We start from the raw sequence: 22663 nt of genomic DNA, 5'->3' as shown, positions 1-22663 counted from the left end.
GGGACTGGGCAGCAGACGGGGAGGGGTTAAGGAGCAGAAAGGATCTGACAGTTTTTATTCCATTTCCAGGTTCTCACTCTCAGTCTGCGCCATCTCAGCCACCGTCAGTCTCTGTCGCGCTAGGGAACACAGTGAAACTGTCATGCTCCGGGATCAGTGGCTACTACGTGTACTGGTACCAGCAGAAGCCAGGGACTCCCCCAAGATACCTCTTGTATTATTATTCTGATTCCAGCAAGGGCCAGGGCTCCGGAGTCCCCTCTCGTTTCTCCGGGTCCAAAGACGCATCAGGGAGCACCGGCTATTTAACCATCGCGGGAGCCCTGGCCGAAGACGAGGCTGATTATTACTGTGCATACTGGCCCAGCAATGCGTGTCACAGTGATACAACTCAATGAGGAAGCCAGACAAAAACCTCTCCTACAGTTCCCCAAAGGAACCTGAATTAAGCTTCTGAACCATGGAGAGAGGCATTATACCTCTGACAGCTGGACTTCGATTGTGTTCTAGTTCTTTCCCCCCTTTCAGGAGGAAGGGTGAGGATGCAGCATGTACCATTATCCAAACGTCACAGGTTACAGTGGAAGAGCGAGCGTCCTGCTTTGTGCGGGGGGTTGGACTAGATGACCAGGAGGTCCCTTCCAACTCTATTATTCCATGATTCTAAGAACTATCGAAAGGACCATGAGGACAGAAGGATGCCTCACCCACCCAAGAATCCTCCCTGCTGACTTGAAACGTGCTAGTCATCCTAATGATTAGTGGTGATGATCAGGAAGGCGGAGCAAAGAATGGATTTCTACTTGGCATAAATGATTCATCATCATCGGAACTTCCAGGATTCACTTCGTTTTCTCATTGGACAGCAGATCTCCTCTGGCTTCCTATTATTAGCCTTTTAGTAAAGTGGTGTGCTGGTAAAACACAGCACAATGATAGCTAGGATCAATCTACCTGACAAGTCATGTGAGCTGGACCCTTGCAGCTATGTTCTTCCTTCCCAGGTTCAAACCCTCCATATCCCACACTGTCACAACCGCATTATTCACATCGCTGAGGAACATGGCAAAATTTTCCTGCATCGTGGCCAGTGGGTTCAGTGTCTGCGGCAACTATGTGAATTGTTATCAGCAGAAATTTGGGGATTCCCCCGGATTCATGGCTTGGTATCAGACCAAACCTCTCAAGGGCCCGGCCTCCAGAGTCTCCTCTTCTTTCTTGGGTTCCAAAGACACATTCAGCAACACTTGCCTTTTAGACCAGGGGTAGTCAACCTGTGGTCCTCCAAATGTCCATGGACCATAATTCCCATGAGCCCCTGTAAGCGTTTTCTGGCAGGGGCTCATGGGAATTGTAGTCCATGAAGATCTGGAGGACCACAGGTTGACTACCCCTGGTTTAAACATTTACAGAGCCCTCACTGAAAACAAAGCTGGTTATTACTGTATAGCCAGGCATGGATGTGTTTATCACAGTGACACAATCAGATGGGGAAGGGAGGCAAAAATCTCCTTTGCTAATATTCCCTAAAGGTTGTGAACGGTGCATGTACTGAATACAGAGATCAGTGCTAACAGTGCTATCCTGGAGGGACAGACCAAAACGAATGGGATGAAATTAGTTCAAAAGAAATTCTGTCTAAACATCTGCAAAAAGTTCCTGCCAGGTAGAACGGAACAGTGGAACAGGCTTCCTCGGGAGGTGGTGGGTTCTCCATCTCTGGAAATTTTTAAACAGAGGCTGGATAGCTATCTGACGGAGAGGCTGATTCTGTGAAGGGTCAAGGGGGTGGCAGGTTACAGTGGATGAGCAATAGGGTTTTGAGTGTACTGTATAGTGCAGGGGGTTGGACTAGATGACCCAAGAAGGCCCTTCCAACTCTTATTATTCTATGATGTTAACCAATCAGATTGCCTGAAGCAGCCTGTCACTCAAGTCTCTCTGTTTCTGTGGAGAATTAACCCTTCACAGTCCGTCAGCTGTTTGTATAGCCCTTTTTAGCTTTTTAAAAGGGCAGTCCGTCACTCTGCGATTCAGAGTTTTATCACTGGCATTGCTAACCCACAATCTACCAAGCATGCAACTCAACAGATGAATATTAATATAACAGCTCCTAGCAGGGACACCTGTCATGCAAATTGCACAGCTGTGCCCAACAGCTCAACTGAAGTAAATTCTGCAACTCTCATTTTATGTCCCTCTGCAATCAAAGGTTCAACACTACTTCCATATGACGCTGGGTGTCATTCATGTTCAACTGAAGAAAAAGTAGCTCGATAGTGAAATCACAGCAAAGCATCTCTCGCTCAGCTAAGAATGGCACAGCCTGTCTTTTATGGATCCTCAAACTGGGGAGAGCCAGCATGGTGTAGTGGTTAAGAGCCCGACAGCTTCTAATCTGGCCTGCCAGCTTGATTCTCCGCTCCCCCACATGCAGCCAGCTGGATGACCCTGGGCTCACCACAGCACTGATAAAGCTGTTCTGATGGAGCAGGAATCTCAGGGCTCTTTCAGCCTCACCCACCCCACAGGGTGTCTGTTGTGGGGAGAGGAAAGGGAAGGTAATTGTAAAGCTCCTTCTGATAGAGGAAAGCGGCATGGAAGGAGCAGTTTTTCTTTTTATGGAGCAGAGGGTTGGACAAGATGGCCTGTATGGCCCCTTCCAACTCTATGATTCTACAATTCTAAGGACCCAAGTGGCCCCCGACTAGCCCTACCTCACCTGACCTTAGAAGCTAAACAGATCTAGCCCTAGACAGTACTTGGATGGAAGATTATATAGAACAGGGGTAGTCAAACTGTGGCCCTCCAGATGTCCGTGGACTACAATTCCCAGGAGCCCCCTGCCAGCATTCGCTGGCAGGGGCTCCTGGGAATTGTAGTCCACAGACATCTGGAGGTCTGCAGTTTGACTACCCCTGATATAGAAAGTCTAGGGTTGCTATGCAGAGGTAGGCAACAGCACACAACCTCCATTCATCTCTTGCCTTGAAAAACCCTGCAGGTTCCATCTGAATCTGCTGCCCTTTCCACCCTGGTCTCAAGGACCAATCAGGCTACAGCTTATTAACATAAAGGCGGAGCATAGCTGCTCCTCCTCCAGCAATAGGGCTCTTATTGTAGGGTCCTCCATGATTCCAGGCACTGTTGTTTCAGGATTCAGCCTTTATTCGCCATGTTCTGGTTCCTCGCTGTCAGCTTGCTAGTTACGTGGGGCGCAGGTGGGAGCAGATTAAAAACACAACAGCAGTTATGTTGAGCTGAGTAGAGGTGATGAGAAAAGTGATAATTTCTACCATATTCTTTTCCCAGGTTCCAGCTCACAAAGTCCTCTGACTCAGCCACCCTTGGCATCCGTTTCTCCGGGGAACACGGTGAAACTCTCCTGCATCATAAGCAGTGGGTCCAGCATCAGTGACTATGCTGTACGCTGGCTCCAGCAGAAGCCGGGGAACCCCCCGAGATACCTCTTATGGTATAGGTCAGATTCCAACAAGGGCCTGGCCTCCGGAGTCCCCACTCGGTTTTCTGCTTCCAAAGACTCATCACGTGACGCCTGTTATTTAACCATCACGGGAGTCCTGGCAGAAGACGAGGCCGATTATTACTGTGGCACATGGGTTGGCGATGTTTTTCACAGTGATACAATCAGCGGGGGAAGGAAGACAAAAAACCCTTCACAGCTGTTCCCCTGGGAGACATGAACTGGTTGCTTCAAACTTCATTAGACATTCAGATAAGAGTACTGTTTAACTGGAGTTATTTTTCAGTTATTTTTCCCAGAATTAATACTGTGAATAACAAAAGAGGGAACCAAATTACCCAACCTGTATATACTACTTAGGGACCTGAGAAGGTCCTGTATGCATTTAAATATGCTTCGGATTTGGGCAATAGTGTGAGACCAATGTGGATGCTTTTTAAAAATTTTAAATGTGCAAATGAATGATAATAAATATTTGTAGTTTAATATTTAGCATATTCTTCTGCTGCTCAGCCTCTAAGGTTCCTAACTTCCAACCACACCCTTGCCAATGAAGCATCTTTCCGCTGCAGAGAAAAGAGATAGCAATAACTGGGATGAGTTATGAGCCATTGATGCCATGAAATGGGACATACCTTGGTGACCATACAGCCATGACATTGACACTACATTTTTTTAACATTCAGCCCTTCCACCCATCTCTGTCTGTCCGGAGCTGAGAGAAACTGATATATGATTACCAAGTATTCTATCTGCATAGCTTTCCACACCTTGTACATACTTGGGTTTGTCTACAACAGCCTTTCTCGGCTTTCTTACCATTGAGAAACCCCTGAAACATTCTCCAGGCTTCAAGAAACCCCAGAAGTGGAGCAATCATGCAGAATATGGTTGGGAAGCAGAGCTATGGACATGCCCACCTGGGGCCCCTTCCCTTCCCATCCCCTGTAAGCCTACAATTGGCCATTTTCAGGGTGGGAGTTCCACATGACTATTTATGGTCATATCACCCGATAAATATTTAACAAATTTTTAAAATATATAAGAACTTTATTCCCATTTGGGAAACCCTCCCAGGGTCATCAAGAAACCCTGGATGAAAACACCTGGCCTACACTGGGTCACAGTAGCAAAAACGTCTTTCAGAGCTGGTTGTTGTGGGTTTTCCAGACTTAAAACCCAAAGTCTCCCCATCTGAGGTGCCATGATTAAGTACAATTTCAGGCCTCTACGAGACTTGCTATGACGCACATGGAAAGGGAGGAAGATAACCAGATTGCGAAACCAGACAGAAGCGCCCTTCATCTTAGTACAGTATCTCTTGTATTCAAATACTTACTTACGCGAACCAACCAGAAGGCAGCACGAGATGAGGGAGGCGGGAAGAAGTTTCTCCACCTTCACAAGAACCATCTATATATAAGGGAGGTGTTTTGAATGACATCCAGCGTCAGGAATTCTGTTCTTATTTCTTGTTGGGGCATCGCATCTCCTCGCCATGTTCTGGCCTCCAGTGGTTACCCTTTTAGTGATCTGCTGCACAGGTGAGGACAGGTGAAATCCAAGACACAATGGCTGGTAAGCAAGTGTGTAGTGCGCATATTGAGAGTGAGAGATTCTCTCCTTTTGTCCTCCCAGGTTCAAGGGCTCAATCTGCACCATCTCAGACACCGTCTGTATCAATCTCACTAGGAAACACGGTGAAACTCTCCTGCACCGGAATCGGTACAAACAGGGTGTACTGGTACCAGCAGAAACCAGGGAATGTCCCTAGATTCCTCTTGCACTATTATTCTGATTCCAACAAGGGCCAGGGCTCCGGAGTCCCAGCTCGATTTTCTGGGTCCAAAGATGCATCGGGAAACACCGGCTATTTAACCATCGGGGGAACCCTGGCTGAAGACGAGGCTGATTATTACTGTGCATATTGGAGTGGCAATGTGTGTCACAACGATACAACCAAATGAGGAAGCCAGACAAAATCCTACCTCACTATTCCCTCTTGGGGCCCGAAGTGGGTGTGTAAGCGATGCAGGGACGTATTGAGCCCGTGAGATTAGGTACAGGGTCATGCTCCAGTTCTTCCCCACTGGGAGGATGTGTGCGAGGACAGTTTTGTGTGAAGCACGCACAGAAATCCTGAAGCCACACAGATCTGGGAAATCCTTGTTTTGGTTTTGAAAGAGTTGCTATATAGAGTCCTAAAGAACACTGCCGCATTCTCTACATATAAGCAAAAGCAAGAGTTATTGACTTATCTGGAGTCGCTTTTGCTGCCACAGGGCATGGATCAAGCAAAACGAGAGGGTTTTCCCTTCCTCCCCTTGGTTTCATGGGCTGGACGCATTCGTTGTGCTTGAGCAAATGCTACCAAGTTTATACCCAGAATCATCTGGAGGAGCAAATGATGCCCCCATACAGTCGCCCTTGCTGTCAAGCAGGGTGGGAAGGACGACTGACGTTCTAGAATGATTCCTTCTAGATTGTTCATAATTGTTAGAATGTCTAAGCCCCCCCAAAATTGGGAAATGCAAAATCTGCAGTGTGCATGATTGAACAGGATATGAAGAGTATCCTCCAGGGGACACTGAAAGAGAGGTTTAGTTAGCATAGTTCCATTAAGAATGTCCTGATCTTTTTCAAATACTCTCCTCCTGATTGGCCCAGTTGGAGACTTCTCGCTCATTTGAGCACACCTCTTCAGGCCATTCTATGTTGTTTCTGTCAGGCCGTTCTCCGGCTGTTTCCACTAAAGCAGATGAGGAAAATCTTGCAGATCAATAAATCCTGAAGAATTCTGAAGAATACGTCAGACTGCAATACTATAGTCCTATCTTTCCACCGAAGGTCAAAACGAAGCTGAGCAAGAAGAAAAGTATCTTGTCTTCAATATGCCATTTCAGAGTCACCATCAAACACCATCAAGATAGGTATCCTATATGTAAACTAGTTTTGTTTGGCTTCCTCAGTGGTGTGTTTATTGCATGCAATCAAATAGATTCAGGCAGAGCTCAGAGCTCTTGCAAAACAGAAAAGGGGACAGCCAGAATCTATTTTGGCTGTGTTTGCTTCCTTGTCTGCATTTATCCTCCCATATTTATTTCTACCTTGCTATCTCGGTTTCTACCACAATGGCACTCATAAGCAAACGAGGCTCACAAGCAATATTCATGGTTTCATGTCTGTAGATTTCTTTTAATGCAGCCATAAAAGAAAATGCATTGAACTTTCAAATAGAGCCACACCAAATTCCATAGCATGACAAATGCTGAGCGTGTGATTCAGTTAACCATGAACGGGGACAAATATTCATGTGATCTGTTCCTGTCATTCGAACCATCGATCAGGAAAGTTCTAGTGTAAGTACATCTTTTGTCAACGTACCATTTTGCACTATTTCTATATAACCAATTAAAACCAAATAATACACTCCTGAACAACTGAAGAAGGAGAAGAGTCAGCTATTATACTCCACTTTTCACGGCCCAAAGGAGTCTCAAAGCGGCTTACGGCGACTTCCCTTCCTCTCCCCACAACAGACACCTTGTGAGGCAGGTGAGGCTGAGAGAGCTCTGACAGGACAGGAGTGCTCTGTGAGAACAGAATTATCAGGGCTGTGACTGGCCCAAGGTCACCCAGCTGGCTGCAAGTGGAGAAGCGGGGAATCAAACCAGCTCACCAGATTAGAAGCCACCGCTCTTAACCACAACACCAAGCTGAAGAAGAAGAAAAGATGAAGGGAAATGATGTTCATTCACCAAAGGGCACGCCCTTCCTTAAGGCAGGACCAATCAGATCCTTGTTGAAGGCGGAGCAGAGATGCTCCACCTCCACAAACCGGACATACAGCATGCTCATTTATCTCAGGGCCTTCCAATACTGTGCTGTCTGTTTCATTTTCTCATGGGAGCCCTAAACCTCTTCGCCATGTTCCGGGCTTCCGTTATTGGCCTCTTAGTGGTATGGTGCACAGGTAAGACCAGATGAAATACACATTTCTTTTTAAAAGCCATATTCCTAGGGTGACGGCATGTGATGAGTACGATGGCTGTGACCAATTCTGCCATATTCTTTCCCCAGGTTCCAGTTCCGGGTCATCTGAGCTGTCTCAGCCACCATCCGCCTCAGTTTCCCTGGGAGACAGTGTGGAGCTCCCCTGTGTTATGAGCAGTGGGTTCATTCGATATTTGGGTTGGTACCAGCTGAAGCCGGGGAAATCCCTGCAGTCCCTCCTGAAATATTTCTCCGATTCTGACAAGCACCAGGGTGCCGACGTCCCCCCTCGTTTTTCTAGTTCCATAAATATAACAAGCAGCACAGTATATTTATCCATAGCCGGAGTCTTGGCAGAAGATGAAGCAGACTATTACTGTGGAAGATGGCACAGCAGCGGTCTTTAGCACGGTGGTGTGGTCTGATGGGGAACTGAGACAGAAACCGCCTCTTCGATTCCCTAAAGGGGCCAGAACTGAGTGTGTACATCAGCCTTTCTCAACTTGTTTACCCTTCAGAAACCCCTGAGACATGGTTCAGGCGTCAAGAAACCCCAGAAGTGGAGCAACCGTGCAGAATATGGTTGGGAAGCAGAAGGTCCCAACACAGAGAAGGTCCCAGGTTCAATCCCCAGCACCTCCAATTAAAAAGAGCAGGCAGTAGGTGATGTGAAAAACCTCCACCCATGACCCTGGGGAGCCGCTGCTAGCCTGGGTAGACAATACAGACCTTGATGGACCAGTGGTCTGACTCAGTATCTGGCAGCTTCAGGTGTCTTCATTAGTGAGCGCCATTTAATCGCCCCTCCATCCTCAGCAGTCAGAAGAGCTAGAAATTTGTAAAATGGCAGATCCTCTCCAGCTCTAGGAAGTGTTGTTAGAAATGGTAGAAGGAAGGGGGAAAGGAGATGGTCTGCCTCCACAAACTGGATGGATAAAAGGGCAGTTATTCAACTTCCAGCAGCCCTGAAAATCGCCTCCTTGGGAGGTTAGAATCAGGATATGGCTTGCATGGAGAGGAGAGGAGATGTGTTGCAGTCATCTGCTTTAAGTAATTTAAATATCATCTACTTAGCATCGATCAATACACACTAAACCCAAGGAAAAATCTACCAATTTCAAGGAGCATCTGTCATCAGTGTAACATAAGAGCCCTTCCAAAGCGTCATTGGTGCCTTCCATACAAGGACGCCTGCATGGAAGAGACCCCTGCTGGTGGCTGACTGTTTCCTTTCCCTTATTCCTGATTTTTATTTGTAGGTGGATTCAGAAGGCTTGTTCCCATTCTCTTTGGCTTTGCTGCCATCTTCAGGTTTTCCCTAAGCAGGGAAGTTATCCAACTGCAAATATTTGGTTTCAGTTTAGTTCTGGAATAGCCAGCCTGGCAGTTCAGGGCAGAGACACTAGATGGGGGTGTGGTCTAAGCAATAAGGGGCTGAACTGATTGGTCAACCTTATTCTTTGGAGCTACAAAGACCTCAGGGCAAAATCTGGAGAACGGACAACAAAGAAGGGCAGACTTACAGGGGATTCTCTCAAGTATGAAGCCAGGTTGGTCATGCAGCAGTGGCCAAGCTGTGGCTCTCCAGATGTCCATGGACTACAATTCCCATAAGCCTCTGCCAATTGGTCGTACTGATAGGGGCTCCTGGGAATTGTAGTCCATGGAAATGTGGAGAGGCACAGTTTGGACACCCCAAGCAACAGGACTAATTTTGAGTCCAGTTGTTCAGCCCAACAAAGCTTAATTCTGGGGAGAAGCTTTTGAGTGCATGCACACTTTCTCAGCTTATGAATGAATGGGACTTTGTTGGCTTTAAAGTGTACTCGTTGTATGTTCTGGACATGCTCAGAGAATAGTCATTTTCAGCAGCCCTGCAAATCTCCTCCTTGGGAGGTTAGAATCAGGATGTGGGCTTGCATGGAGAGGAGAGGAGTTGCACGGAGGCCAGCTGCACCAGCAGAGTGATGTCTTGGGCACATCCTCACATGGCTGGCTATGGCATTCACATTGCGGTATCACAGTCATTTGCACCTGGGTCCCCCCCCCCCCTAGGAGTACAAGGCCTGCCCAATTGCAAAAGACAACCATGGTGTCATAAAAGCACAATGTTCAACAAAGTGTGGATACAGCCCATGATTCTCACCAAATCAAAACAAGGTGATTTTAATGATGCCTGGAGCATCATCTTGCCCCATAAGCTTCCAAGACAAGGCCACCCTATGGGGACTGTGACAAGTCCCTCTGACTGCTGGTCTATGACCGTAACAAAGATCTGGCTGACTGACAAGTCCCTCTGGACTCCTTAGAGCCAGAGCAGAAAGGGTGAGAAATAAACAGCTCAAGCAGCTCTATTTATAGCTTGGTGTAGTGGTTAAGAAGGGCAGCTTTTATTTAGGTGAGCCAGGTTGCCCTGCTCCTCCACATGGCCAGTCACAGTCCTGATAGTTCTGTTCTTATAGGGCAGTTCTCTTAGAGCTCTCCTAGCCGGACCTACCTCACAAAGTATCTGTTGTGGGGAGAGGAAGGTAAGGTGATTATATGCCACTTTTAGACTCCTTGTTCCAGTTGTTGGGAGGATGGGTACAGTGAGCCTGTCGAATTTTTGCAACACTTCCTGTGGGCATTCTCAGCAGGTGAGCAAGAGGTCTACCCAGGAGCAATGTTAGTATGTTCCACTTAAGAGCCTCTCAGGTTGTGCTGACTTCCTTTCTGACTGTTACAGGACAGGATAACTGCATGCTTTTTTGGCTTTTTCCCATCCCTACTTCAAGTTGGAGGTTGGAAGCTGGAATGGAAGGGACTTTCGGCTTCCACCGGTATCCCTTTGGCACTGCTGCCATCTTCAGGAAAGCCTGCTCCCCCACGCCCCAAGTTTCAATACTGAATCTGCAGAGGCCTAAATGGCAGTTCTGATCCGATGCACTAGGTGGAGATATAAGCCAGGCAATATGATAACAGCTGGATTTGCATCCCTTAGGACAGGGGTAGTCAACCTGTGGCGCTTCAGATGTCCATGGACTACAATTCCCAGGAGCCCCTGCCAGCATTCGCTGGCAGGGGCTCCTGGGAGCTGTAGTCCATGGACATCTGGAGGGCCGCAGTTTGACTACCCCTGTTCTAGGGAGCCTGGGCAGCAGAAACAAGGACTCCGTGGCTTAGTAAAAGTCCTCCTTACTCATTCATAGCATCTTACCTGCAGGCAAGATTTCTGTTACCGCATCTGTATGCTGCAAAAAGTTTCAGCCACTGATTTTGGGGGGGGGGGGGCTTGCCAGCTAGTCAGACAAATTCCTTTAAGGGACAGGGACATGATCCAGTAACAGAATAACGATCCCTGATCACACGTCCTCTTGAAAAGATGAGGCCCAGACATTTGTCACATTTTTGTACCCTTTGCCTCATCATTCGCACACCCATTGGAGCTGCCTTATACTGAATCAGGCCATTGGTCTATCAGGTATTGTCTACTCAGACCGGCAGCAGCTCTCCACGGTCTTCAAGGGACCTTGAGGAAAGTCACGCATCAGTGCCTCGCTTTGCCCAATAGGTGGCAGTATTCCCCAGGCACTAGCTTTTTGTCGCCTTTCCCTTCATCCACTATCTGTCCCTTTAAGCCAGGGGTAGTCAAACTGTGGCCCTCCAGATGTCCATGGACTACAATTCCCAGGAGCCCTTGCCAGCATTCGCCAGCAAATGCTGGCAAGGGCTCCTGGGAATTGTAGTCCATGGACATCTGGAGGGCCGCAGTTTGACTACCTCTGCTTTAAGCAGAGGTGCCAGGGATTGAACCTGGGACCTTCTGCATAAGAAGCAGAAGCTCTTCCACTGAGCCACAGCCCCTCCCTTTCATGATGAACAGCTGAGTTGAACCTGTTCCTTTGTAGATTCATGCAAGGTGCCGATGGTCTTTGCCATCATCTGCTTGATTTTCCGTCTTCATGCAGAAAGAAGCCAGCAGAAAACATCTTTGAAGCAAAAAAGGGGGGGGGGGTTAACCTGATGAGCAAGTTTTGTTATGTCCCAGGGAACCTGCCCAAGGTGAAAAGAGGGATCCATGCATCTTTGGATACTGCGCTAATGTGACGATTCGCCCCACGAATGTCTTGTTCGTACAAGAATACCCAGATGGGGGATGATTAAAACAACGCAACAGGCAACAATATGTGCGTTCTGCCAGAACCTTGCCTCGCATTATGGGCTTCTAACCCCTGCTTGAAGGTGGATTCACTAATACAATCTAGACAGCAACACACAAGAATAGTTTTGTCATGCAGATGAGCACAGACAAGAAAGTCCTAGAGCAGGGGTAGTCTCAACCTGTGGTCCTCCAGATGTCCATGGACTACAATTCCCATGAGCCCCTGCCAATGCTGGCAGGGGCTCATGGGAATTGTAGTCCATGGACATCTGGAGGACCACAGGTTGACTACCCCTGTCCTAGAGTACTAGAAAGTACACAGTACTAGAGCGTTGTTTTCAGTGGAGAAAGGAACCGGTCCTAGCCCAGTCAATTCGGATATTGCCTCAGCTGCCCTTTTTTTCTTCTGCTGTCAAAACGCAGGAGAAAACCCCAAAACGATGGGAAGAAATGGATTCCGGTGATCTTTCCCCAACACTGTCTCCATCCCTTCTCTTTTTTTGCCTAAATATATATATGAGAAAGGCCAGTAAAATTCCATTCTATAATCCCCTAGCTGCTTTAGTATCCCTGATCAGGCAGAAAGGTAGGATACCAAGCCCTGTAGATAAAATAAATAAATGAAAGTGCAAGGTTGCGTTTGAACCAGTTCTGGCTTTCAATCTTTCCCAACAGAGGCCAACAGCAATTCCTTCTTCCTGGCAGATGTCTCCCAGTTGCCTGGGCCTGCCGTTCTAACCACTAACTGTTCTTATCGGCAGATGTTTGTCTAATTTTGTGAATGGGCGGAAGGGCAGTTAGACAGCTTCCTCTTTCCGAGCTCCGCTGCACAGAGGATGCAAGGTCCAATGACTACGCCCCGTGGCTTCAGAGATCGGCAGTTGGGCTTCAGCAGAATGGCCTTGGAAGAGCAGGCACCAGCTGCATACGTGTTCATTGGTGTAGCAGCACCCAGCATTTGCCATGATCTTCAGGAGCAGAAGGGCAATCATGGTGTCATGGATTATCAGAGCAGTGTGGGGTAGAAGACTTGCGTATTTTCTTTTTGGATGGATCCAGGAGCCGTTTTCAAGGGATGCTCAATGGATATCGACCTAGTTCTGCAGAGGATTAAAATATTTCATGGGCATGAACCTGGATTCCCACCAAAGGATGTTCTTCAGGTAAGATACGGACTACACTCTGGAACGCGTAATGCTCAAAGCATGGCAGGATCACATTTTGCACAGCCAGAAGCGATGGCCTCTCTTGGAAATATGATAATTTCGCCTAATGAGAAACGTGGAGTATAGTTCCCCACGGATGCCTTGGAATATTTTTGTTGCACTTGTGCAAAGGTTTTTGGATATGCGCGATGGTTTCCCCAGAGAAATGGATCCCTGTTAAAGACACCTCCAATTCGACCTCCACCTTCTTCCGTTGGCAGCTACAACTCGATAGCGAAGATCTGGAAATAAACCCTCCGGAGCTAGACGGGGTCTAACACGAGAGCACCTTTCGTCTCCTGCCGTATAACAACAGAGGGGGCACAGAAAAGCCAGTCAGGTAAGCTGGACAGTAGTTCCCTCTTGCGAATCATTTTCATTTCGGTTTATCACCCCCATTCTGAAAAAAAAACAACCAACCAAAGAGATCTCAAGGAACTATTGGTTCATTTGCCAAACAAGCGGGAAGAATTGTTTGAAGGGGTCTAGACGACATTTTGCAAAGGGATGCCATGGAGAATTGGACAGGAAATCTTTAACTGTGTGGGTCTCAGTTCTTTTGGGGGTTGTCTTTAACATGGCACGTAGTTCAGTTATTCCAGGGAAAACAGGAAAGCCTTTACAGATAAAATAATATCCAACTGCCTTCCCTGTGATAGACTATAAGCTCCATTTGCTCCTTTTTGCCAAGGAAACTGTCTGAGTCCTGAAGAATCTGGCCACTTCTTCTACTTTTTTTCACCTTCCAGGGATACCATCTCAAATTTCTGTTAATATGAGTTTGTCAACATTTTCTAGACTTAACTCCCTACATGGGCTTTTAAAAGCACCAATAGGAAAAGACGAAGAAGGGTTGGTACCTATATGCTGCTTTTATCTACCTGAAGGAGTCTCAAAGTGCTTCCAATCGCCTTCCCTTTCCACTCCCCAAAACAGACACAGATTTCCCCAAAGAACACTAGAACCAACTCTTCTTCTTATGTAATATCAGGGCTTTCAATTGTTAAATAGTTTTTGCTTCGTAAGAAGAAAACAGCCCATGCAGGAGCTTGTGGAGAGGCAGCCTCCATTCCCAACAGGAGGGATAGCTGTGGACCTGCCATTTGCAGCTGGACAGATTCTCTGCCAGTCTATGTGCATGGTATAGCTCAGGCCTCCCCCCACAACCCATCCAGCTACTAGATTGGGGCTGCTCTCTTTTCTCAACAAGTTATTCTGCAGAGACATGGTGGGCCTGGCTTCCCTCTCTCAGAAATTCTGTTTCATCCCCCTCTGTATCAAACTCCTGGCCTATGTAGAAGCTCGGCCCAAAAGAGGAAGCAACCCCGCTGATTATTTTTGTACAGCCGTGAGTCACTGTGTGTATGTCTTCGGCGGCGGGACCCACCTTGCCGTCACAGGTAAGTTGCTTTTAAACTCACCTCCAAATGCTTTCCAGACGTTATTTGTTTTTAAACGTTTTTCTATTTCTTCTGAAACTTAAACTGTGTCTTACTCCCCGACGGGGAGTCCGATGGGGTTGCCTTGATCTGCCTGAAAAGATGGCCAATTTGTTTGCCTTTCTAACATGGAAAGGCCGGGGTAGATCCGATCGATTTGTAGGATATTTCTGTCCTTTTCCAGAGAGGTTCAAGTCTGCCATGCTGTGCCCAAACGTCAAAAAAATTCCAATTAGCATCAGGGTAAATGTGCATAAATTTCAGTTCTTGGCTCCCTTTTGCAAATCTTTCTTTTGCTCACATGAGATGGTTGTCTTTGGGTGGCATTGCAATAATAACTGTATAGGTTTCCACCAGGAGAAAATCATCCCCCCAAAAAAGGTTGTGTTAAAAAAGAGAGAAGAGAAACAAATTATTACATAATCGATGAATACAAATACTTTTAATGACCAAGAAGCACATTTATGTCTCAAGAAAGGAAAAGAAAGTCTCATTTGAAAATGGATCTAAAATGATATTTAATATTTAGTGAATAAGTCATTTTTTTGGAATGATCTTGGATGACTCAAGAAAGCCTGTTTCCCCCCGATTCTTATGGCAGAATGTAGAATGAGTTGGTGCCTGTAAGTAACACAGAATGAGGAAAGAAGAGGGGTAAATGGGAATTTGCGGGGGGGGGGCAGAATTGTACGGTACTCCAAGTCTTTTTCTAGGCACAGCGACAGGCTATAGAGAAGGGCCGGTGCCTTTGAAAAGCAAGGTTAAAAAGAGGTCTTTAAAAGCAGAATGTCCAAAACACTGTTTTCTCAGCAATCAATCCTAGTTTTAAAAGCCCATGGCATTTCTTTTCAGATAACCAGCTTAGATTTCAGCGTTTTCTGTCTGCCATCTGGTCACTGTTTAAAAGTAGAAAAAGGCTGCCACCCTGGTCTTCATGCGGGTGGGGGATGATATCCCAAATAACAGTGTCGCAATTCCTGTCCTGGGGCCAACTAAAAAGTCACTAAAAAGGAAGCATGCTTTAAAGTTCAGTAAAATCCCTCATTGTTCAGCAAAATAGCAGGCAGGAAGACAAACCAGACATGATGGATCAATCCGCAGTTAGTCATAATCTTAGGATGGAAATGAACATCTATTATAAAACTCCGGATTAGGGCTTTCGTCCATATTGTGAAGAATTCAGAGATCTGGATTCGTCACTCTTCTGGAACTTTTTAGCTGGTCCGATGATTCGTATTTGTGTATCTATTTTGACAATTGGCACCTTTCCCTTTTTGAGTCCAAGGAGTACTCAGGGGCAACTTACGACAAAAACAAAATTCAGATCAATATTCAAAGTTAAACCAGACAAGCCTAAAAAGCAGTAGAAATGCAGAAAAAGGCTCAAAAGTGGAACAGGGAAAGAATACTTGCCAAGCAGCAAAGAATAAAGGTCATATTTTAAAAATAACATAGCAGCTGCAATGTACTACCACTACAGTTAGGTGATAATCTTATACAAATTTACCTGGTACTAAGCTCATGGAATAAGATGGGATTTACACCTGAGTAAATATGCATAGGATCTGTGGTGCTGTCACTGGATTTTGCACATCATTAAAGGGGATTGAATGAAATAAGGACCAACTCGAGCTCTGGGATGCTACCCACCACGTCGGTCTCCTGTACAAGCTGTTCCGAAATGCACATCCTGTTTATTTATTTGAACAGGCTTGTACAAAATAACTTCTAGGTGGAGTATGTCCCATGTTCATTAATGGGGTGCCTCTTCTGGGCAGGTTGGTTGGGATTTGGGGTCCCTAAGAGTCCAAAGATATTAGGCTGGCTCTTGATATAAAGAACAGAAAACTAATTTTTTTGTGATCGGAGTCATTATGGAATAGAAGTAGGAATACTGGACCGGTACCTGGGTCTAAATCACTCAGTATGAATCTCATTCTGTGACTTTGGGCCAACCACTTTCTTGCAGCCTTCAGCATTGCTGGGTTTTAAAAATGCAATAAAAAAATCTGAGAGTAAAGAAATTCCATCTCAACATCCAGAAGAAATTTCTGACAGTTAGAGCGGTTTCTCAGTGGAACAGGCTTCCTTGGGAGGTGGTAGGTTCTCCATCTTTGGAGATTTTTGAACAGAGGCTGGAGAGCCATCTGACAGAGAGGCTGATTCTGTGAAGGTTCAAGGGGGTGGCAGGTCACAGGGGATGAGCGAGAGGGTTGTGAGTGTCCTGCATAGTGCAGGGGGTTGGACTAGATGACCCAGTGGATCCCTTCCAACTCTGCTATTCTATGTTTCTATGAGAGATTTCTTTTCAGCCCAGCCAAAATTAACTCGTCTAACTTCACTTGATTTCAGTGGACAATCCCAGTTCTCTCAGAGATCTCTCAGTCGCTTACCACACAGGGTAACTGTTGTGGAGAGAGGAAGGGAAGGGGATTGTAAAATGCTTCAAGACTTTTTTAGGTAGCAAAAAGCAAGGTATAAAAACTCAACTCTTCTTCCTTCACCAGGCCCTTTATAATTATTTGCTCTAAAGTTTGGAGATGCTTATTCGAAAGCCCGAGGAAGTTGAACTAGGTCTCCAAACACACTTGGCAATGGTGCAGATGAGGCTGAAAGCAGACCTTGTGCGTGATCACCTTTGCCTCAGCATGGTTCCCCAGGTCTCATTTGTAGTACAGACACCTCTGATCCACTCTCTCTTATGCTTTGTCAACAAAAATAGCCCTATGGGATCCAATCAAACTTGTTCAGCACCCTCCTTCTCATAGTGACCAGCCAGATGTCCAAGAAGACCCGCAGAGGCCAAAGACACTCTCTGTCATTGGCTTCTCCCCAGCAACTGACATTCCAAGGTATACTGCCTTTGAACAAGGAGGCTCCATAGAGCTATGGTGCTTAATAGCCATTGAGGGAACTTATCCTCAACAATCCATGGCAGGGGTAGTCAACCTGTGGTCCTCTAGATGTTCATGGACTACAATTCCATGGACATCTGGAGGACCACAGGTTGATTACCCCTGCTCCATGGGATTGTCATGTCCCTTTTTAGAACCAGCTCAGCTAGTGGCAATTACCATGCCCAGTGACAGTAACTTGTCTTACTTGTGAGTTGTGTGGAGAAATACAGTGGCTTTGTTTCTGGTTTTTGGTCTGTTCTTATCTTCAAAAAAATTATCAAGGATTTTAAAACAGAAAAAGGGAAGGAAGAGAACGAACAAAAATCAGACATATCTTCATTACAATAAGTTTTCAATTTCCAATCAGCCAGTCCCTAAATCTTTATTTACTAATTCAGATTTCTCAGTTAACTTCCACATTTCTGACTTCCATTAACACTGAAATAATTTTAAAAATTACTTTCTTTCATCTTTAAAACCATGAATCATCAAATCATTTTTCCTCTGGCCTATTAGAAATCCATAAGAGGTTTCCAGTTAGTCATTAAGGAAGTTTTCACTTTTCTCTAATCGATGACATGAATCCAGCAATTGCTGCAAGATCTGTCATCTTCATCCGCCAGTCCCCTGTTGCAGGTCTGCTTGCTAGTTTCCAGTTCCAAGAATATAGTAATCACGCAGCTGTTACCATATATAAAAACAAAGTCCCAGGACTGTTTTCTAAATTTCTGTCTATCAGTCCTAACAGCAACGCTTGTGGCCTTGTTTGTAGGTTGTCTTTAAGGACTTTTATATGCATGCCTGTATTTGTAGCCAGAATTTCTTTTCCTTTTCACATGTCCACCATATGTGATAAAATGTTTCTGTCTGTTCTTATCAACAGATTAGAGGCTGAATCTGTTGCTCATTCACATGGGGACGTGGCCTTAGCCACTCTTCTGTCCTCCCTCCTTGCCTCCCCCACTTCTTCCACTCTTCTAGCCAGTTGTTGCCAATTATGGTGACTGTCATAATGGGAGCATATTTTGACGCAGATTCAATTCATTAAGGAGCAGAAGAGGTGGCATGTGTTGGGTACACTTTACCCTAATTTTTCCTCCCCTGAAATTGTGCTCCAAATCTACTTCATAAGTCTTCCAGCCTTGGTGCAATACATTACTAAGAGAACCTATTTTGGTAGCTTTCTCATACGAACCATGGGAGGCAACCAACCATGTGGGGGAGAGGCAAAGAATATCCATGCTCTTAAAACTCTTCCAAGGCTGCATATATTCTGTCTACGTTCTTAGAGATAATATAGTAAGGCCATACCAAATTTCCAAATGTTTACTAATTTAATACATGCAGCCTCATCTTAACTGAGTCCCTTCCCCCAAGACTGAATCAAATACTGGTAAATTCTATAATGTGATGCTGGGGTCTCTCTATGAAGTTCATTGATAAATTTCACATTAGCAGCAGTGTGTTCATAGAATCACAGAGTTGGAAGGGACTTCCAGGGTCATCATGATTCCCTGTATTTCTTGTGATATCAGGTTTGCATCCAATGAAACTTCTCCCACAATAATTCTTGAATGCTGCCCAGGTAAGATTGGGGTGGCCTTGTCCTCTATGCCTTTTATGTTGGCCCTTCAGGACAACTGTTAGACTACTGTGTGAACGAGGATGCTGGAATGTATAGACCCCTGATTTGTTTCAGGAGAACTCTGCTTATGTCTGTCCGCCCTTGCCCTTGGCTGTCTCACACAGACTCACACAGCTAACCTTCTCCCATCTTCCTTTACAGATCCAAATCAGCCCTCTCTCCCTCCCAATGTGAACCTCTTCCCTCCCTCTGTGGAAGAGAAGGAAAGCAAAAACAAGGCCACCCTGGTCTGTTTGATGGATGGCTTCAGGCCACCTGACATCACCGTCACTTGGCTGGCTGATGGCACCGCTATCTCTACCGGGGTGGAAACGACCAAGCCAACGAAGGTCAACAACAACTATGTGGCCAGCAGTTACCTGACTCTGAATCCCTCCGAGTGGGAAAGTCATGCAAGTTACTCCTGCAAGGTGACTCACAAAGGGATCGACTACGTCAAGAGTGTGGGCCATTCGGGATCACCATGCTCTTAACCCTCTCCTGCCCACAGAGCTTTGTTGCATCCAGAGCTCCGCTGCGTAAGGAGGAAAACTTCAGCTGGGCTGTGCAAATGGCTCTTTCTCTCCCTGCCCCGCACCTGCCCCACTTTTCCTTCTGTACCCCCACAATTTTCACACACATTCCCTGTCCCCTCAGCTTCATAGGTATCCTTGTAGTTTTAATGAATAATAAAACCTGACTCGTGCAATTTTGCTGTCTATGTATAGATTATTGCCAGTGGTGACTTAAAAAAAAAAAAAAGATTGTGAGTTGACCTCTGTGAGTCAATAAAACAAGACAATGCTTGATCAGCCATTGTTGTTCTCCTCCATCTGCACCAATCTGGAGGGAAATGAGGTAAGTCAAACTTTTCAGCCATGGCTCACGTGCTTTCCTTTCTGTATGAAAACATCATGTGGAGAATGGAGTTTTCTTGGGGAACCCGATACAATCCGGTTACCTGAAAGACTTCAGGTTTGTTGTGGGGCTGGGAGATACTTTTCTATGGGCTTTCAGCGTTCATGAGCCAGTGCACAATAACAGGGAAATTACATTTTCAGACTATGAAATCCATGGAAAGGGGGCATCCAGCCGTGAAGCCATGATTCACAGTAAGTTGAAATCAGGGCTTGACAACATAAAGAAATGCGCAGGAAAATAGAAGAGATTTCATTTGGAACCTAAAGCTCAAAGAGGGTAGGCACCAAGTGAGCAGATGTAGGAAGAAACGTCCATAGAGAGGGCACCACCACCAAAAAGGACCCGGGACAGATGACCTCCTGGTTAGTTCAGCAACTGGGGTCACACAGACCCATTATGCACGGGGGAAATAATGCACATTTGGGGTGGAATGGCGGCGACTAAAATCACTGATAACGCACGGTGCCGGCTGCAACTGGCCGCAGCTTCAGTGCATGCCGCCGAAAAAGGCACGTTAGCGAAATGCGGAAGAAAGCGCAGATCCGGGTGACCAGGGCGCAACCAGAAGCGGCGCCGGGATCGCCACGTGCATAATTGGTTACTCTGGGTTTTGCCGCTGTCACGCCCCGTCCCGTGCATAACCGGTGTGCGTCCTGTCTTCCCCCTCCTTGTTTTCCATGTGACCCAAAATCACTGTTTCGGCGGCCGTGCATAATGGCCCACAGTGGGCATCTTCCATTGATGGTCTATATAGCCAGCTAGGCAGCTATCAGGTTCAGGAGAAAAGGCAAAGCATTGGGGATTAGTAGAAGCTGAAGAGTCCACTATTTCACCAAGAAGATTTCTATCCAGCCTGGATTAAGTGTGGAATTAGACTTACGAACTCGGTCTTCAACACCACTAGGACCTCTACATGGGGTCTCACAAAGCTACAAAGTCTTTTTATTTTTTATTTTTTTTGTAATTATAAAAATGACATTTGTTCAGTTTCGTCCCCTCTTGAGTACCGTGCTTGAGTACCATGTTTTTCTTCTAAGGAGGTCCAAATGGAACATAGGATTGCCCTTGGCGCCACCATTTTGTCCTCACAACAATGGTGACTGGCCACCAATGCAGTGAGAGTCATAGTTCACTGGGGGTACACACCCAAGTTTTCATAGAATCCTACAATCATAGAGTTAGAAGAGGCCATAAGGGCTGTCTTGCCCAACCCCCTGCTCAGTGCAGGATCAGGCTAAAGGTGCTTGGACTACTAGTGAGGGGAAGCCCACCACCTCCGTAGGCTGTCGATTCCATTGCTGAACTATGGTGAAAATGTTTTCCTAATATCTAGCTGTTATCGCTCTCCACCTTGTTTAAACCCATGACTGCGGGTCCTATCTTCTGCGGTCAACAGGAACCTTTCCCTGCCCTCCTCTAAGTGACAACTTTTCAAAAACTTAAAGAGAGCAATCATGTCCCCTTGTGAGCCCTAGTTTATCCACTGCACCTCCCTGGACTGAGAACTGGCCACCCAGTGACACATGCCTTCTAAGGACATAAAAGGAGCATTGCTGTTTCGGTTTACAGACCAACAAGACAAATTGATGAGCAATGAGGCATGAATCAGAAGAGTAACAGTAAATTGCTGAAAACTATATCATGGAATGGGGGGGGGGGAGCCAGGGTGGCCAAACTATTGATCTCCAGATGTTGGTGGACTACAATTCCCATGAGCCGCTGCCAGCCCCTGCCATGAGCCCCTGCCAGTCCATGAACTACAATTCCCATGAGCCCCTGCCAACCTGTGTATGCACCCACCTGGGGCCCCTCCCCTTCCCATCCCCTCCAGGCTGGCAGGGGCTCATGGGAATTGTAGTCCACCAACCTCTGGAGAGCCACAGGTTGGCCACTCCTCCCAAATCCATTTATTAACAAAATTGCCAAGAGGACAGAGACATAAGTGTCACAAAAACCTTGCATCACAGTAGCCACGGCAACAGCTCCACCACAACGCCTGAGCAGCATCCTTGAAAAGTGTTTGAAGAAACTCTTTCAGATCTCTGGCTCTTTCAGTCTTGTCAACTCGAAGGCAGAAGAGCAGAGGTGTGGCCATCTTGGACTCACAGAGTGCCGAAGATGTGACAGAATGCCCTCCCAAGTTTAATTGGTCTGTTTCCAACCTTGGCAACATTTTCAAGAAGTTACCATCTCCATTCTCATCAATGCACTCCAGCCTTGCACTGAGAATCCCTAAGTGTACTAAGAGAGTCTTTATGTATGCAACTCAAGTGTTGCCCTGTCCCCATTCCATGTTATAGCTCCGCATCTAATTACTATTGCCATTCAGTTTAAAGACTGGCATCTGGTTCTAAATGGGACTGTCCAACTGCGTTTGATTCCCCACTTCTCCGCCACATGCAGCCAGCTGGGTGACCTTGGGCTCGCCACAGCACTGATGAAGCTGTTCTGACCCAGCAGGAATATCAGGGCTCTCTCAGCCTCACCTCCCTCACAGGTGACTGTTGTGGGGAGAGGAAAGGGACGGCAAATGGAAGCCACTTGGAGACTCCTTTGAGTAGTAAAAAGCAGGGTATAAACACCAATGATTCTTCTTTAAAATCCAACAAGTGGCTTACAATTGCCTTTCCTTCCTCTCTCCACAGAAGTCACCCTGTAAGGTAGGTGAGGCTGAGAGAGCCCTGATATTCCTGCTGGGTCAGAACAGCTTTATCAGTGCTGTGGCAAGCCCAGGGCTTCGTGAACCTTGGTTGAGAAAAATGTAAATCCATCTACCCTGAGTGAATTACAACTCACAATGTGTCCATTCCAGATGAGTTTCCTTGAAACACATGCATATTGTTGCAAATTATAGCAGACTACAAAACCCATGATGCAGTATCCTTGTGAGTCCTAAACATACCCACAGAGGAACCAAGGAGCCATATAAGGTTAAAAACTAGAAATTCGACAGGGAATT

At 46.3% G+C, this 22663-nt stretch overlaps 2 protein-coding genes, 1 non-coding gene and 1 gene segment (V, D, J or C); 3 read left to right on the top strand and 1 right to left on the bottom strand.

Annotated features, from left to right (window-relative positions):
- The window catches only part of LOC143823103 (immunoglobulin lambda-1 light chain-like), a 134232-nt gene that overhangs the window by 80336 nt on the left and 31233 nt on the right, over positions 1–22663 (top strand). The window lies entirely within an intron of this gene.
- Positions 1–22663, top strand: part of LOC143823102 (immunoglobulin lambda variable 5-37-like) — a 56441-nt gene that overhangs the window by 11073 nt on the left and 22705 nt on the right.
- The window catches only part of LOC143823023 (immunoglobulin lambda-1 light chain-like), a 28752-nt gene that overhangs the window by 112 nt on the left and 5977 nt on the right, over positions 1–22663 (top strand). The window contains exons 2-5 of the mRNA XM_077308819.1: positions 70–375; positions 14188–14223; positions 18946–19276; positions 19441–19448. Coding sequence (XP_077164934.1) covers positions 70–375; positions 14188–14223; positions 18946–19276; positions 19441–19448 — 681 coding nt within the window. The remainder of the gene's footprint in view (positions 1–69; positions 376–14187; positions 14224–18945; positions 19277–19440; positions 19449–22663) is intronic.
- Positions 11249–11321, bottom strand: TRNAK-CUU (transfer RNA lysine (anticodon CUU)). The gene has a single exon. It is a non-coding gene; the product is annotated as a tRNA-Lys (tRNA).

This window comes from Paroedura picta, chromosome 13, assembly GCF_049243985.1.
Source record: "Paroedura picta isolate Pp20150507F chromosome 13, Ppicta_v3.0, whole genome shotgun sequence".
NCBI lineage: Eukaryota > Metazoa > Chordata > Lepidosauria > Squamata > Gekkonidae > Paroedura > Paroedura picta.
Note: the sequence above shows the minus strand (reverse complement) of the source record. Positions and strands in the feature narration are given on the sequence as shown.